The sequence below is a fragment of the Palaemon carinicauda genome, chromosome 40, assembly GCF_036898095.1.
Source record: "Palaemon carinicauda isolate YSFRI2023 chromosome 40, ASM3689809v2, whole genome shotgun sequence".
In the NCBI taxonomy this organism is placed as follows: Eukaryota; Metazoa; Arthropoda; class Malacostraca; order Decapoda; family Palaemonidae; genus Palaemon; species Palaemon carinicauda.
This window is the reverse complement of record NC_090764.1, coordinates 40,623,836-40,636,855: the sequence shown is the minus strand read 5'-3', so window position 1 is coordinate 40,636,855 and position 13,020 is coordinate 40,623,836. Positions and strand designations below refer to the sequence as shown.

The window sequence follows — 13,020 nt, the reverse complement described above, 5'->3', positions numbered from 1 at the left end:
CACGGGGGCAGCCTTAAGTCGAGTGGTGTCCTGTTGTTCTAGCTCTCAGCTAGGTGCCGTGAGACATTTTCCATGGAGTGAATGAGTTTCTCTGACCAAGGTATCTTTCAGTGGATTGCCGACTTCCTAGCTGGCCTCTACAGAAAAGGCTTCTTAGTAGAGTTGGATCCTTTTTCAGAGGAGAATGATCCATGTATGAAGAGTTTAGAACAGTCTTGCTTACCCTGGGTGGGATGGTTCTTTTTCTTATGGCACTAGAATACCCTGAGTGGGATGGTTCTTTTCCTTATGGCATTAGAACAATCAACTCCAGCTAACCTGAGGAGGGAATCTTAATATCTTTCCTTCAAGACTGTCTCATCCCACTTTGGTAAAAGTGTAGATGAAGTAGTTCCTTGGGAGGGTCACGGTCCATACTCGAAAGGAACTTTGAGCAATCTTGCCTACCCTGGGTCTTTTGTACCAGGACAGGATGGTCCTTGCCCCAGGGCACTGATGTTTACACCTGATATCTAATTACTGTCCAGATAGGGCTGGAGCAGCAGAAAGGCATAGATGTCATGGTGTGCACCCATCCCTATTTCAATACGTTTAAGAACAGCTGCATGTCTTATGAGGTTGTTCTTGTCGAGCTACCAGGTCTAATCCTCTCAAACCTCCTGTTTTCCTGGAAGAGGGGATCTCTGTCGGCTGACCAATGAGCCTTCAGACACCATTGAAGGGATCTTCGGTGGAGTTTCCCGTGAGAGACAAACTTCTGCAATGACGACAGATGATTGAGACGATGTTGCCATTGCTGAGCTGGTACTTTTGTCTTGCACAATCTCCCTGAGCCTGCCAATGTGATGGTCTGTAGGAAAGAGATTTGCTGCTGCTGTGCCTATCAGCATGCCCAGGTACTTCAACCTCGGCTTAGGTATGAGATTCGATTTCTCCCAGTTTACAACAATTCCCAGATCACGGCAAAATACGAGAACCCGATTTCAATCATGAAGCAACTGCCTCTCTGAGGAGGCCAGGATCAACCAGTCATTGAAATACATCAGCAGACATATCCCTCGTGAATGGGCCCAAGCAGCTACCAAGATGAATGAACCCCAGAGGAGCTGTACACAGTCCGAAGCAATCTTTTGAACTGATACAACGTACTAGAGAGGGAGAAGCGGAGGTACTTTCGAGTACTGATGAACCGGCACTTGAAAGTATGCATCCTTCAGGTCTGCTGAAAGCATGACCTCTCCCTCTCTGAAGGAAAACAGCACAGACCATACAGTTTCCATCCTGAATTTAGTTTGACGCACAAACTTGTTCAGAGGAGAGGAGATGTCAATGACCTGTCTCCAAACCTCCGTCACCTTCCCCACCAGGAAGAGTTGACTATAGAAGCCCGGAGACTCCTCTCGAATGACTTCAAGCTCATTCTTCTTCAACATCCCTTCCACCTCTGCCTGCAGGGTTAGAGTTTTCGTGGATATTGAATATTCTAACAAGAACTCGATCGGAACTAGATGGGGGCTGGCATTCCTAGAGGGGCAGTAGGTAACCAACCCGAAGAACACTCATTACCCCGTGTCTCTGCAAAGTTACTCAATGGTAAAACAAGCAAGCCTTCCCAACAGCGGCAGATTAGGAACGCCGGTATCAGCGTTTCCTTGGGGTGGCCGGAAATGCTGTGAACACACAAGACTCTTTTCATGAAAGCTGCAGAATGGGGTCTTGGATCGGGGCCCTTACTTGAATCCGATTTTGCAGGCATTGCCTTTGCACCCTTGACGAACTAGGGGCCCTTAAAAGAGACAGTGTGGTGGATCAGGGATTCCTGAGATGTAGTCTTTCGTGATACCACTGCCGCTTGCACAGCAAAGACGTGGAACCCTGCACCAATATGTTCCTCAACTCCAATGCCACATCTGGGCTAACCTGCTTTGAGAAGTGAGAAACTTCTGCATTCTGCCTCTTAAAAACCCAGTTAGCACATGGGTTTGCTGCCTTGTGGGCAAGGAAGGGGAAGGATTTGCCTTCCAGCCTTAGTCTCTGCGAGTGCAAATTGACGGGTCTACCTGCAGGCGTGCAACACGGCCTTCTCCAGCGTGTAGAACTTCCACTACCTAAAGGGTGGGGGTAACAGGATCTTACTTGACCTTTTGGGGGTTGAATTCTCAAACTCGCAAATGTGATGATCCATTCGGTCCAAGGCAAAGTCCAACAAGATCCGACCAAGGTAACTCCTACAAGGGCTTCAACCCTTAAGGGTCCCCAAAGTGCCGATCAATGACCGAAGTAATCCTAGAAGGTCGTGTCACAGTTCCCTCCCTCTGGCTGTTGAATCTACAAATCAGCGCAAGTACCTTCTCTTAGGAACTCTCTAACTCGGGGTACTCACTGAGCCACAGTGAGCTCAGAACTGTGGTTCAAAGTCCTCGAGACATCCTACCCCCCAGACCATCCTGGTCTACGGCCAAGGCCTAGGGCAGGTAGCATGATCCAGAGAATCTGATCCACCCTACGAGTACAACTGTTTTGCTCCCAAGGAGAGAACTGGGAACATAATGGGGGTGGGTGGGGGGGGGGGGCTGATGATGGCAATGGGAAGAGACTCCCTGGCACAAGACCCAACAGAAGCAGAAGTAGCAGGTACTGCACCGCCTGCAGGTCAGGACAGAGGGGTCGCCACAGCCCCGTGGTCCAATCCATGGGGGAACAAAACCCTCCACCCCACATTCTTGGCCTACCAAAACACGCATGCATCCGAGCGATGCAGGGCCGTGAACACGACCCCCACAGGTGCCGTCAACCCCCTCAAAAGAGAGGTGGTGTTGCAGGAAGCCCTACTCCTGTGACTGCAGCTGACCTTGCTGACACTGAGGGAGTAGGAACAGCCCCCAGACCCCTTGGCACAAGGGTCATGGAAACGGATATAGGGGAAGGGGTGAGAATCGCAGGGATTGGGGAAGCCTTGTACAGAGGCAACACTGTTCTTCCCCTTACCCTTACATCTATTCTTAACGGCTGCTGGGGTCACATCCCCTGAATCCAGCACCTTATCTGCTGAGATGGGGCTACCTTACCAGACTTAGCAAGTTTAGACTACAGGGGGTAGAAAGGATGACCTTTGATCTAAGGGATTAACTGGTGATGAGGTATGGGACAGAGGTAGATGGAGAAAGCTGACCAGAAACATTGACCCCACATGGAAGTGGGAAAAGATGTAGACAAAGAAGAAAGAAGAAGACTACAGGGGGTAAAACACCAGGATCCTTGACACTGGGGGAACCACCACACCTTTTACCACTGGCATCACCGGAGACACTTGACAGGTAAATCCACAAAGGGTACTGGAGAGAGGTAGTCTTAGCTACCAAGTCCCTCAACAAAGTCATGCAAGACTTTCGGGCTTCTTGTGGTCAGCAGTCTGCACTGTCAAAGGCAAAGGACCTTTAGCCTCCAGCGAGGAGTAGTAAACACTAGGGATTCCGTAGGTACCAGCAAAAACCTGAAAAGCCAGCCAATGTTGATCCGAGATCTCCTGACCTCTGCAGTGTACTCCTTAGGGACCGATCCAGGGGCGTATGCACAGGAGCGGCACCGGCAGTCACTTCCCCGAGGAGACAGGACCAGTGGAAGACTTCACCGGTCTTTTTTGGGCGTTGCCCATTTCAACCCCAACAAATACCTTGCTCGCTTCTTTTCATTCAGGTTGTACGCCTGTCACTGCACTGGAGGTCACAATCAACACTCTGATGATGGGGATGCCCGTGAACAGACATATCCCCTACAAGAGGCACAAAGGGAATATGGATCCATAGCCAGTTTAGCCATAAAAGGGTTGCAGCATCAACCCTTCACCCTTCCTCCTTCAAACACATAGTTCTTGCTTTCATTTCATCCTTAACTACCATACACTTCCTGTAAAGAGAAAGAAAATATAAGTTATGTCAGGAGATGTTTGCACATCCGTACTTGACAGTAGCCGAAACAAACGCGAGGAATCTCCGACTGGAAAGGGAGTGGGGCTCCTAGCCTTGCATCCTTGCCAGTTTAACAATTGATTCCAGCTTATGCTGAAATAATCTCCCTAATTATAAAGGACGAGGGTTTGTATGGCATGTAGAACCAAATACCATGTACTGTATATATTCCTGGAAGTAAATTTACTCGTACAGTACTTCACTCTCATGTGAAATGCCTTTCAATTAGCAATTGGAAGAAAGTGTGGTAAAATTCAAAGATGCAAACTTCAATTTGATTTTTGTATCTTCAATTTTGGAGCATATTTTAATTCCTTGTGATAAAAAAAACATATTTACTGCAATAAATTCTTATTAATTTGTTGCGAGTTATGTACAGAATAAAAATATTCATTCAAAATACATGTTTGAATAAAAAAGATATTTAAAAGCTTTAAAACAGACACACATTAAATAAACAGCGATATGAAGAGAATAAACTGATATCTAAAATTTGTACATTTGTTCTACATATAAAAAATATATTTCATACTAATTATCCTAACACACCAGTCATTATAACTTGTTAGACCAAGTAAATTTTTCAGCCTTATAAGTTACTTCTCGATATGTTCTTGGAAGCTCCGATTCCTCTGGTTCTGGAGGAGTGCATATTAAGGTCCTCACACTGGAATCCAAGCCACAGTCAACAAGACCTTCTTGGGCAAATGCCTGAAAATCAAGAATTCACATGTTAAAAGAAGAAAAATTATCAATTATATTTACATTACATAATCATCATATTTCAGGGTTATTTACTTATCAGCCCTTTCCTCAAATAAAAAATGTCTTATCCCATGCACATAAATAACTACAGTATATATACCAAATGTGCACACATAAGCAAGGCCATCTAACATGATATATTCTCGTCTGACTTTTCATTTACAAATTTTACGCTCTTGACCTACAGTATTTAGTTATTGTATTGGACACTTTGTGTATCTTTCAGTATAATCATTACATTTAAACAAGCTGACATACCTAAGAGAGACTTGCAGCAAATCTTTATTTACAAGTACCATATTGTATATTTGTTCCGTAACTGGAATACAAACCACGCTATTTAATAGGGGTATTACTTTCGGCGTAGCTGAAATGACAAGCCATTAATTTTTAACGAGGGTTAACTACCCACACTGCTAGTTAGCGGGAGGTAGGGAGGGTAGCTTGCTACCGCTCCCCCTCACACACCTGTGATTGAGCTCACTTTGCTTTCGGCTCGGATGGTGAACGGATGTTGCCGCTCTTCATCCTAGCCGAATATTGGCAGCCATTACCGCCATTTTGTTTTCTCTTTTTCTTTTAGTACTGAGTGTGTGTGAAGTTGACTTCTGCGACCATGCACACCTGCCCTAGACTCTCCAGCCGCCCTTGTGGAACATATATGTCGGCAGTCCAGACTGATCCTCATGCCCTTTGTCCTTCCTGCAGAGGTCAACGGTGTGATAGTGTTAACAAGTGTAGTGTGTGCAAGGAGTGGTCTTTCTCCCAGTGGGAGAGGTTTACGCGACGGCGGAAGAAGAAGTCCAAGCGGGATATTTCTCCTTTAAAGGAAGAAAAACCCAAGGCCTCTTCTTCCGTCGCCCACCCCTCCTCCGAAGCTCCTCCTCGTTCAGTCTCTTACGAGAGACCGTCGAGTGGTAGCGTAGACCAAGTTATTATCGACCAACCCCGGGTCTTGAGAGATGATGTTGCTTCCCCTAGTGAAGCAGCCCCGCCTCTCCCCCCGGGGTGAGGCCTTGTCATTAACTAACCTTTTTCAATATTAAACTTACCCGATAATCATGTAGCTGTCAACTCCGTTGCCCGACAGAATTCTATGGAGGGATACGCCAGCTATCACAATACTAGAAGGGGGTGTACTTACCAGCGCCACCTGTGGCCAGGTACTCAAGTACTTCTTGTTGACACCTCCTCAATTATTCCTCTGTCGTGCTTCCGGCAAGACGTTCTGGGATACGCTTATGATCTTCGAGTTTGTTCACGGCTAATTGGTGAAGTATTCTCTCAGATTTCGGCTGTCGCTTTACTGGAAACCTTCTTATATTAGCTAGATAGCTTTTATATAGTCCTGATTAACGGTTAACGATCTTTTGCTTGATTTTGGAAACCCCTTTGGCTAACTCTTTGGATTCAAGATGTCTGACATTTCGCAAGCCCCCTCCCATAGACGATGTAGGTCTTGCAATAGGCGTATTCCGAAGGCCTCGGTAGATCCTCACACCGCTTGTTCTGACTGTAGGGACAGGCCCTGTCAGTTAGAAAATCGATGTGAGGAATGCGCCGGACTTTCGGAACTGGAATTTGTCCGTCTTTTAAAATATTCATCTAAGTTAGAGAGAGGTAGAGTTAGGAGGAGTTCTTCTCACTCTTCACTTTTTTCCTCACCTCATGATCCCCTACCTTTTCCTACCCCTGTAGTGGCTACCCCCGAACCTACTGTTTGCCCTCCGCCTGATATGTCTGTTGTTTTGCGTGCTATTCAGGCCTTAGGCGATAAAGTAGAGTCGGTGGTAAGTGACCATAAGTCTCTGATGGCCGAAGTCAAGGAACTTAAGGTCAAGAGTGCAGTGGGTGGAATTAGTGCCAGTGCTGTGACGAGTGCTAGTGTCAGTGCAGTGCCAAGTGCTAGTGTCAGTGCCAGTGTGGTGCGTGAGGATACTTCTGTGCGAGCCAGTCGTCCTCCCAGTCCGGGACCTCTTGCAAGCTCCCAAGCCCAGGGGAGAAGCAATGTCGAAGGGCATAAGGGTTCGGCAGGCCTTGTTAGGCGCACAGAAGTATCCTCGGTGGTTGCGGGCGTGTCTTCCAAAGACCGTCACTCCCACCTGCAGACGATTGAGCCCGTCTTTTTCTCGTCCGCTGATCATCTGTCAGGGAAGAAACGTTGGTCTCAGGTCTCGAGACCACTTAAACGCAGAGTCCAGTCCGCGAGTGCTCAGCCAGGTTGCAGTCATTGGCTCAGCTCTGACTCGCCTCAGTCATCTGTCGACTGCACTCCGCCCAAGAGGAGTAAGGTTCTGCCACAACAGAGCTCGACTGTTAAGGCTTTACCTCAGCCTACTGTAGTTTCTGCCGACCCTAAGTGGACTCTACTACAGTCCATGCAAGCACAGCTTTCGGACTTGATGCGTGAGTGTCGGGCTGAGAGTGTTGCGCCTCCGCCTCCGCCTACACTCCCTCCGCCTGCGCTCGCTCCGCCTGCGCTCGCTCCGCCTGCGCTTGCTCCGCCTGATCGCAGTACCACCTGCCAGGCGTACGATGTTGAGCCACGGTCTGAGTTTGCTGTTCCCAGTGGTGTTCAGCCTCCGCCTTCTTTAAGGCAACCTTTGCTATGGGATCAGGAGGATTATACCTCTCTTCCTCCGCCTCCCCTTGCTGCTCCACCAGTGGTGCAACACTCGGTTGAGGTACAACAACCTCTCCCGTCCATGAGTCAGTCTCCTCAGCTCTCGCTGCAGCGAGCTCAACCATCCACAAGGCAAGCTCCACTACACCTTGGCCTTGCGTCTCAGGAGCCTCAGCTTGCGAGACATTTACCTTGTTCTGCGCAGCCTCAACCTCATCACGCTCCGCTCACACCACAGGAACAGGAACTTGCTACTCCGCTTCCACCAACCGCTCAGCAAGCGCAACCCTTGGGTTCAACCACTCATGCTAGGAGTCAGCCTCCTCCACCCATGCGCCTTCCTTCTGCTTCGTCTTTTATTCAGCCTTTGCAGTCTGAGCCTCAGGTTCTCCCTCAACAGTTACTTGAAGAGGAAACCACTAATATTGTTCCTACTCGTTCTGACTCTGCTGTTCAGCATTCTTGTCCGATATCTTCGCTACACTCTGGTGATGAGGCGTCTGATGATGAGGAGGCACACCTAGATCCCTCGTCAGACGTGGATGAATCCAAGCCTTCTCCACAGTCTATTGACTTTCGTAAGGTCTTGGCTCTGCTTAGGGAGGTTTATCCAGACCACTTTGTCTCTGCTATTCCCCGCTCTCCGCCATCTGAGTTTTCGCTGGGCATACAACAAGCTAAGTCCTCCTATACTAAGCTAGTCCTAGCAAGGTCCTCTAAGAGAGCATTAAGGATCTTAGGGGAGTGGCTGCAGTCTAAGCAACACCTTGGCAAAACTTCTTTCATGTTCCCGCCGACTAAGCTCACTTCGAAAGCGAGCGTTTGGTATGCCACAGGAGAAGCACCAGGCTTGGGAGTACCTGCCTCTGCCCAGGCTGACTTCTCAAGTCTGGTAGACTCGCCTCGGAGAACTGCAATGAGGCGCTCTAAGGTTTGCTGGACCTTCTCAGACCTTGATCACTTACTGAAAGGACTGTTTAGAGCATTTGAGATGTTCAACTTTCTTGACTGGTGCCTGGGGGCCCTCAGCAAGAAAACCTCTCCTGCGGACAAGGATTCTGCCATGCTATTAATGTCCTGCATGGATAAGGCCATTAGGGATGGATCTGGTGAGCTTGCGTCGATGTTTGTATCAGGGGTTTTGAAGAAAAGGGAACAGCTGTGTACCTTCCTTTCCTCCAGCATTACACCTTGCCAAAGGTCACAACTCCTTTTTGCTCCGCTCTCGAAGTTCCTCTTCCCCGAAGAGCTGGTTAAGGACTTGTCTGCTGCCCTGATACAAAAGGACACACACGATCTTGTAGCCTCATCGGCTCGTAAGTCTAAGGTTGCTACCTCAGTCCCCAAGACTTATCGCTCCCCAGTGGCTGATACCCCTGCTACGAGGTTCATTCCGCCCTTTCGTGGTAGAGCCCCCAGCCGAGGAAGCTCCCGTCCAGACTCTTACAGGAGCAAGTCCAGGAAAGGCTCCAGGACATCTAAAGGAAAAAACTGACTCTCCGCATCTCCAGACAGCAGTAGGAGCCAGACTCAAGATCTTCTGGCGAGCCTGGGAGAAGAGAGGTGCAGACGCCCAGTCTGTCAGTTGGCTGAGGAACGGTTACAGGATTCCATTCTGCCTCAAACCACCTCTGACCACATCGCCCATCAACCTCTCTCCCAACTACAAAGAAGAGGACAAGAGGCTAGCATTGCACCAGGAGGTGTCGCTACTTGTGCAGAAGAAGGCAGTGGTTATAGTCCGGGACCATCAATCCCCGGGCTTCTACAACCGTCTCTTTCTTGTGGCCAAGAAGACAGGAGGTTGGAGACCGGTGCTGGACGTCAGCGCGCTCAACGCGTATGTCACCAAGCAGACGTTCACGATGGAGACGACGAAGTCGGTCTTAGCAGCGGTCAGGCAGGAGGACTGGATGGTCTCGTTGGACTTGAAAGATGCCTACTTTCACGTTCCTATTCATCCAGACTCCCAACCTTTCCTGAGATTCGTTTTTGGAAAGGTTGTCTACCAGTTCCAAGCCCTGTGTTTTGGCCTAAGCACAGCTCCTATGGTCTTTACTCATCTGATGAGGAATATAGCAAAATTCCTACACTTATCGGACATCAGAGCCTCCCTCTACTTAGACGACTGGCTGTTGAGAGCCTCCACGAGTCGTCGCTGTCTGGAGAATCTCAATTGGACTTTAGACTTAATCAGAGAACTGGGTCTATTAGTCAACATAGAAAAGTCTCAACTCATTCCCTCCCAATCCATTGTGTACCTGGGAATGGAGATTCGGAGTCAGGATTTTCGGGCTTTTCCATCGGCCCCCAGGATAAGCCAAGCCCTAGAGTGCATCATGAGCATGCTGAAGAGGAGCAGTTGCTCGGTGAGACAGTGGATGAGTCTCACAGGGACCCTTTCATCACTGGCCCTGTTCGTCGAGCTAGGGAGACTCCACCTCCGCCCTCTTCAATTCCATCTTGCAGCTCATTGGGACAAGGGTTCGACTCTCGAAGCAGTCTCTATCCCAATCACCCAAGAGATGAAGACCACTCTCCTGTGGTGGAAGCACAACCTCCTTCTCAGGGAGGGTCTATCGTTGGCTATTCAGACCCCCAATCTTCATCTCTTCTCAGATGCATCGGACTCGGGCTGGGGTGCGACCTTGAACGGACGGGAATGCTCGGGAACGTGGAACGAAGAACAGGGATTACTCCACATCAACTGCAAGGAGCTACTAGCAGTTCATTTAGCCCTGTTGAACTTCAAGTCCCTCCTGCTAGGCAAAGTGGTGGAGGTGAACTCAGACAATACCACAGCCTTGGCTTACATCTCCAAGCAAGGAGGGACCCATTCGAGGAGCCTATACGAGATCGCAAGGGACCTCCTCATTTGGTCAAGAGGTCTAAACCTCACTCTGGTCACGAGGTTCATTCAGGGCGATATGAATGTCTCAGCAGATCGCCTAAGCAGAAGGAATCAGGTCATTCCCACGGAATGGACCCTCCACAAGAGTGTGTGCAACAGACTTTGGACCTTGTGGGGTCAACCTACCATAGATCTGTTTGCCACCTCCATAACCAAGAGACTTCCGCTGTACTGTTCCCCTGTTCCAGACCCTGCAGCAGTTCATGTGGATGCTTTTCTACTGAACTGGTCCCATCTCGACCTGTACGCATTCCCACCGTTCAAGATAATAAACAAAGTTCTGCAAAAATTCATCTCGCACGAAGGGACACGGCTGACGCTGGTTGCTCCCCTTTGGCCTGCAAGAGAATGGTTCACAGAGGTACTTCAATGGCTAGTCGACATCCCCAGGACTCTACCTCTAAGAGTGGACCTTCTACGTCAACCTCACGTAGACAGGTTGCACCCAAACCTCCACGCTCTTCGGCTGACTGCCTTCAGACTGTCGAAAGATTCGCTAGAGCTAGAGGCTTTTCGAAGGAGGCAGCCAGTGCGATTGCCAGAGCGAGAAGGGTTTCCACTCGTAGAGTCTACCAGTCTAAGTGGGAGGTCTTCCGAAGCTGGTGTAGAGCCAATTCAATATCCTCTACCAATACCTCTGTGACCCAAATAGCTGACTTCCTTCTACATCTTAGGAATGAGAGATCCCTTTCAGCCCCTACGATTAAAGGGTATAGGAGTATGTTGGCTTCAGTTCTCCGCCACAGAGGTTTGGACCTTTCTTCCAACAAGGACCTTCAAGACATTCTTAAGTCTTTTGAGACGTCTAAAGAGCATCGTCTATCCACTCCAGGCTGGAACCTAGACGTAGTCTTAAGGTTCCTTATGTCACCTAGGTTCGAACCTCTCCAGTCAGCTTCCTTCAAGGACCTTACCCTCAAGACTCTTTTTCTCGTCTGCCTTGCAACAGCTAAGAGAGTCAGTGAGGTTCATGCCTTCAGCAAGAACATTGGTTTCACGACCGAATCTGCAACATGTTCTTTTCAGCTCGGATTCCTAGCAAAGAACGAACTTCCTTCACGTCCTTGGCCTAGATCGTTTGAAATACCTAGCCTCTCCAACATGGTAGGTAACGAACTAGAGAGAGTTCTTTGCCCTGTCAGAGCTCTCAAATTTTATCTTAAGAGGTCTAAACCTCTTCGAGGACAGTCAGAAGCCTTATGGTGTGCCATCAAGAAACCTTCGAGGCCCATGTCCAAGAATGGGGTTTCGTATTATATAAGGCTTCTGATTAGAGAAGCCCACTCTCACTTAAAGGAGGAAGACCTTGCATTGCTGAAGGTAAGGACCCACGAAGTAAGAGCCGTAGCTACTTCGATGGCCTTTAATAAAAACCGTTCTCTGCAGAGCATAATGGATGCAACCTATTGGAGGAGCAAGTCAGTGTTTGCATCATTTTATCTTAAAGATGTCCAGTCTCTTTACGAGAACTGCTACACCCTGGGACCATTCGTAGCAGCGAGTGCAGTAGTAGGTGAGGGCTCAGCCACTACATTCCCTTAATCCCATAACCTTTTTTTTTTTTTTTAACCTTTCTCTTGAATGCTTTTATTGTTGTTTTTATGGTTGTTACGGTAGGCTAAGAAGCCTTCCGCATCCTTTTGATTTGGCGGGTGGTCTATTCATTCTTGAGAAGCGCCTGGGTTAGAGGTTTTGTAGAGGTCCTTTAGTAGGGGTTGCAACCCCATATACTTTGGCACCTTTGGGTTGATTCAGCCTCCAAGAGGAACGCTGCGCTCAGTAAGGAAGACGAACTTAAAAAAGAGGCAGAGTAACGGTTCAATTCGACTTCCTTACCAGGTACTTATTATTTCATTGTTATTTGAGATAACTGTTATATGAAATATGGGATACTTAGCTATCCTTTAATCTTGTACACTGGTTTTCACCCACCCCCCTGGGTGTGAATCAGCTACATGATTATCGGGTAAGTTTAATATTGAAAAATGTTATTTTTATTAGTAAAACAAATTTTTGAATATACTTACCCGATAATCATGATTTAATCGACCCTCCCTTCCTCCCCATAGAGAACCAGTGGACCGAGGAATAATTGAGGAGGTGTCAACAAGAAGTACTTGAGTACCTGGCCACAGGTGGCGCTGGTAAGTACACCCCCTTCTAGTATTGTGATAGCTGGCGTATCCCTCCATAGAATTCTGTCGGGCAACGGAGTTGACAGCTACATGATTATCGGGTAAGTATATTCAAAAATTTATTTTACGAATAAAAATAACATTTTTCAGATATGGTCTTCCTTGGGGCTCACAGGTCCGCCCTCCAAGGAAGCCCTGCTGCAATTCATCTGCACGGGTGCTTCTGTTGCTCGCCCTCACGGACGGCAGCAGCCTCACGCGCCAACGTTCGCCTACATGTCAGCACTTTCCTGCGCGTTACACACCCAAGATCACCTGCGCACACGCCCAGGGTTGCCCACGTGCCAGCACACCATAGCACACTTGCGCTCTCCTGCGCGTCCACGATCTCCTGTGCGCCTACGCGCCCTGCGTCCACGATCTACGCGCCAGCGCCCACCTGTGCTAATGCTCGCCTATGCGCCAGTACTCTCCTGCGCGCCAACGCTCACCTGCCCGCCAGTGCTCACTTGCGCGCCAGTGCTCTTCTGCGCGCCAGCGCTCTCCTGCGCGCCAGCGCTCTCCTGCGCGTCAGTGCCCTCCCGCGCGCCAGCGCTCTCCTGCACGCCAACATGTGCG

At 48.8% G+C, this 13,020-nt stretch overlaps 1 protein-coding gene across 1 annotated transcript in view; it reads right to left on the bottom strand.

Moving 5' to 3' along the window:
* Window positions 1-4,367: 4,367 nt before the first annotated feature.
* The window catches only part of LOC137631721 (protein downstream neighbor of son homolog), a 131,148-nt gene continuing 122,495 nt past the window's right edge, over window positions 4,368-13,020 (bottom strand). The window contains exon 10 of the mRNA XM_068363607.1: window positions 4,368-4,679. Coding sequence (XP_068219708.1) covers window positions 4,524-4,679 — 156 coding nt within the window. The 3' untranslated portion in view covers window positions 4,368-4,523. The remainder of the gene's footprint in view (window positions 4,680-13,020) is intronic.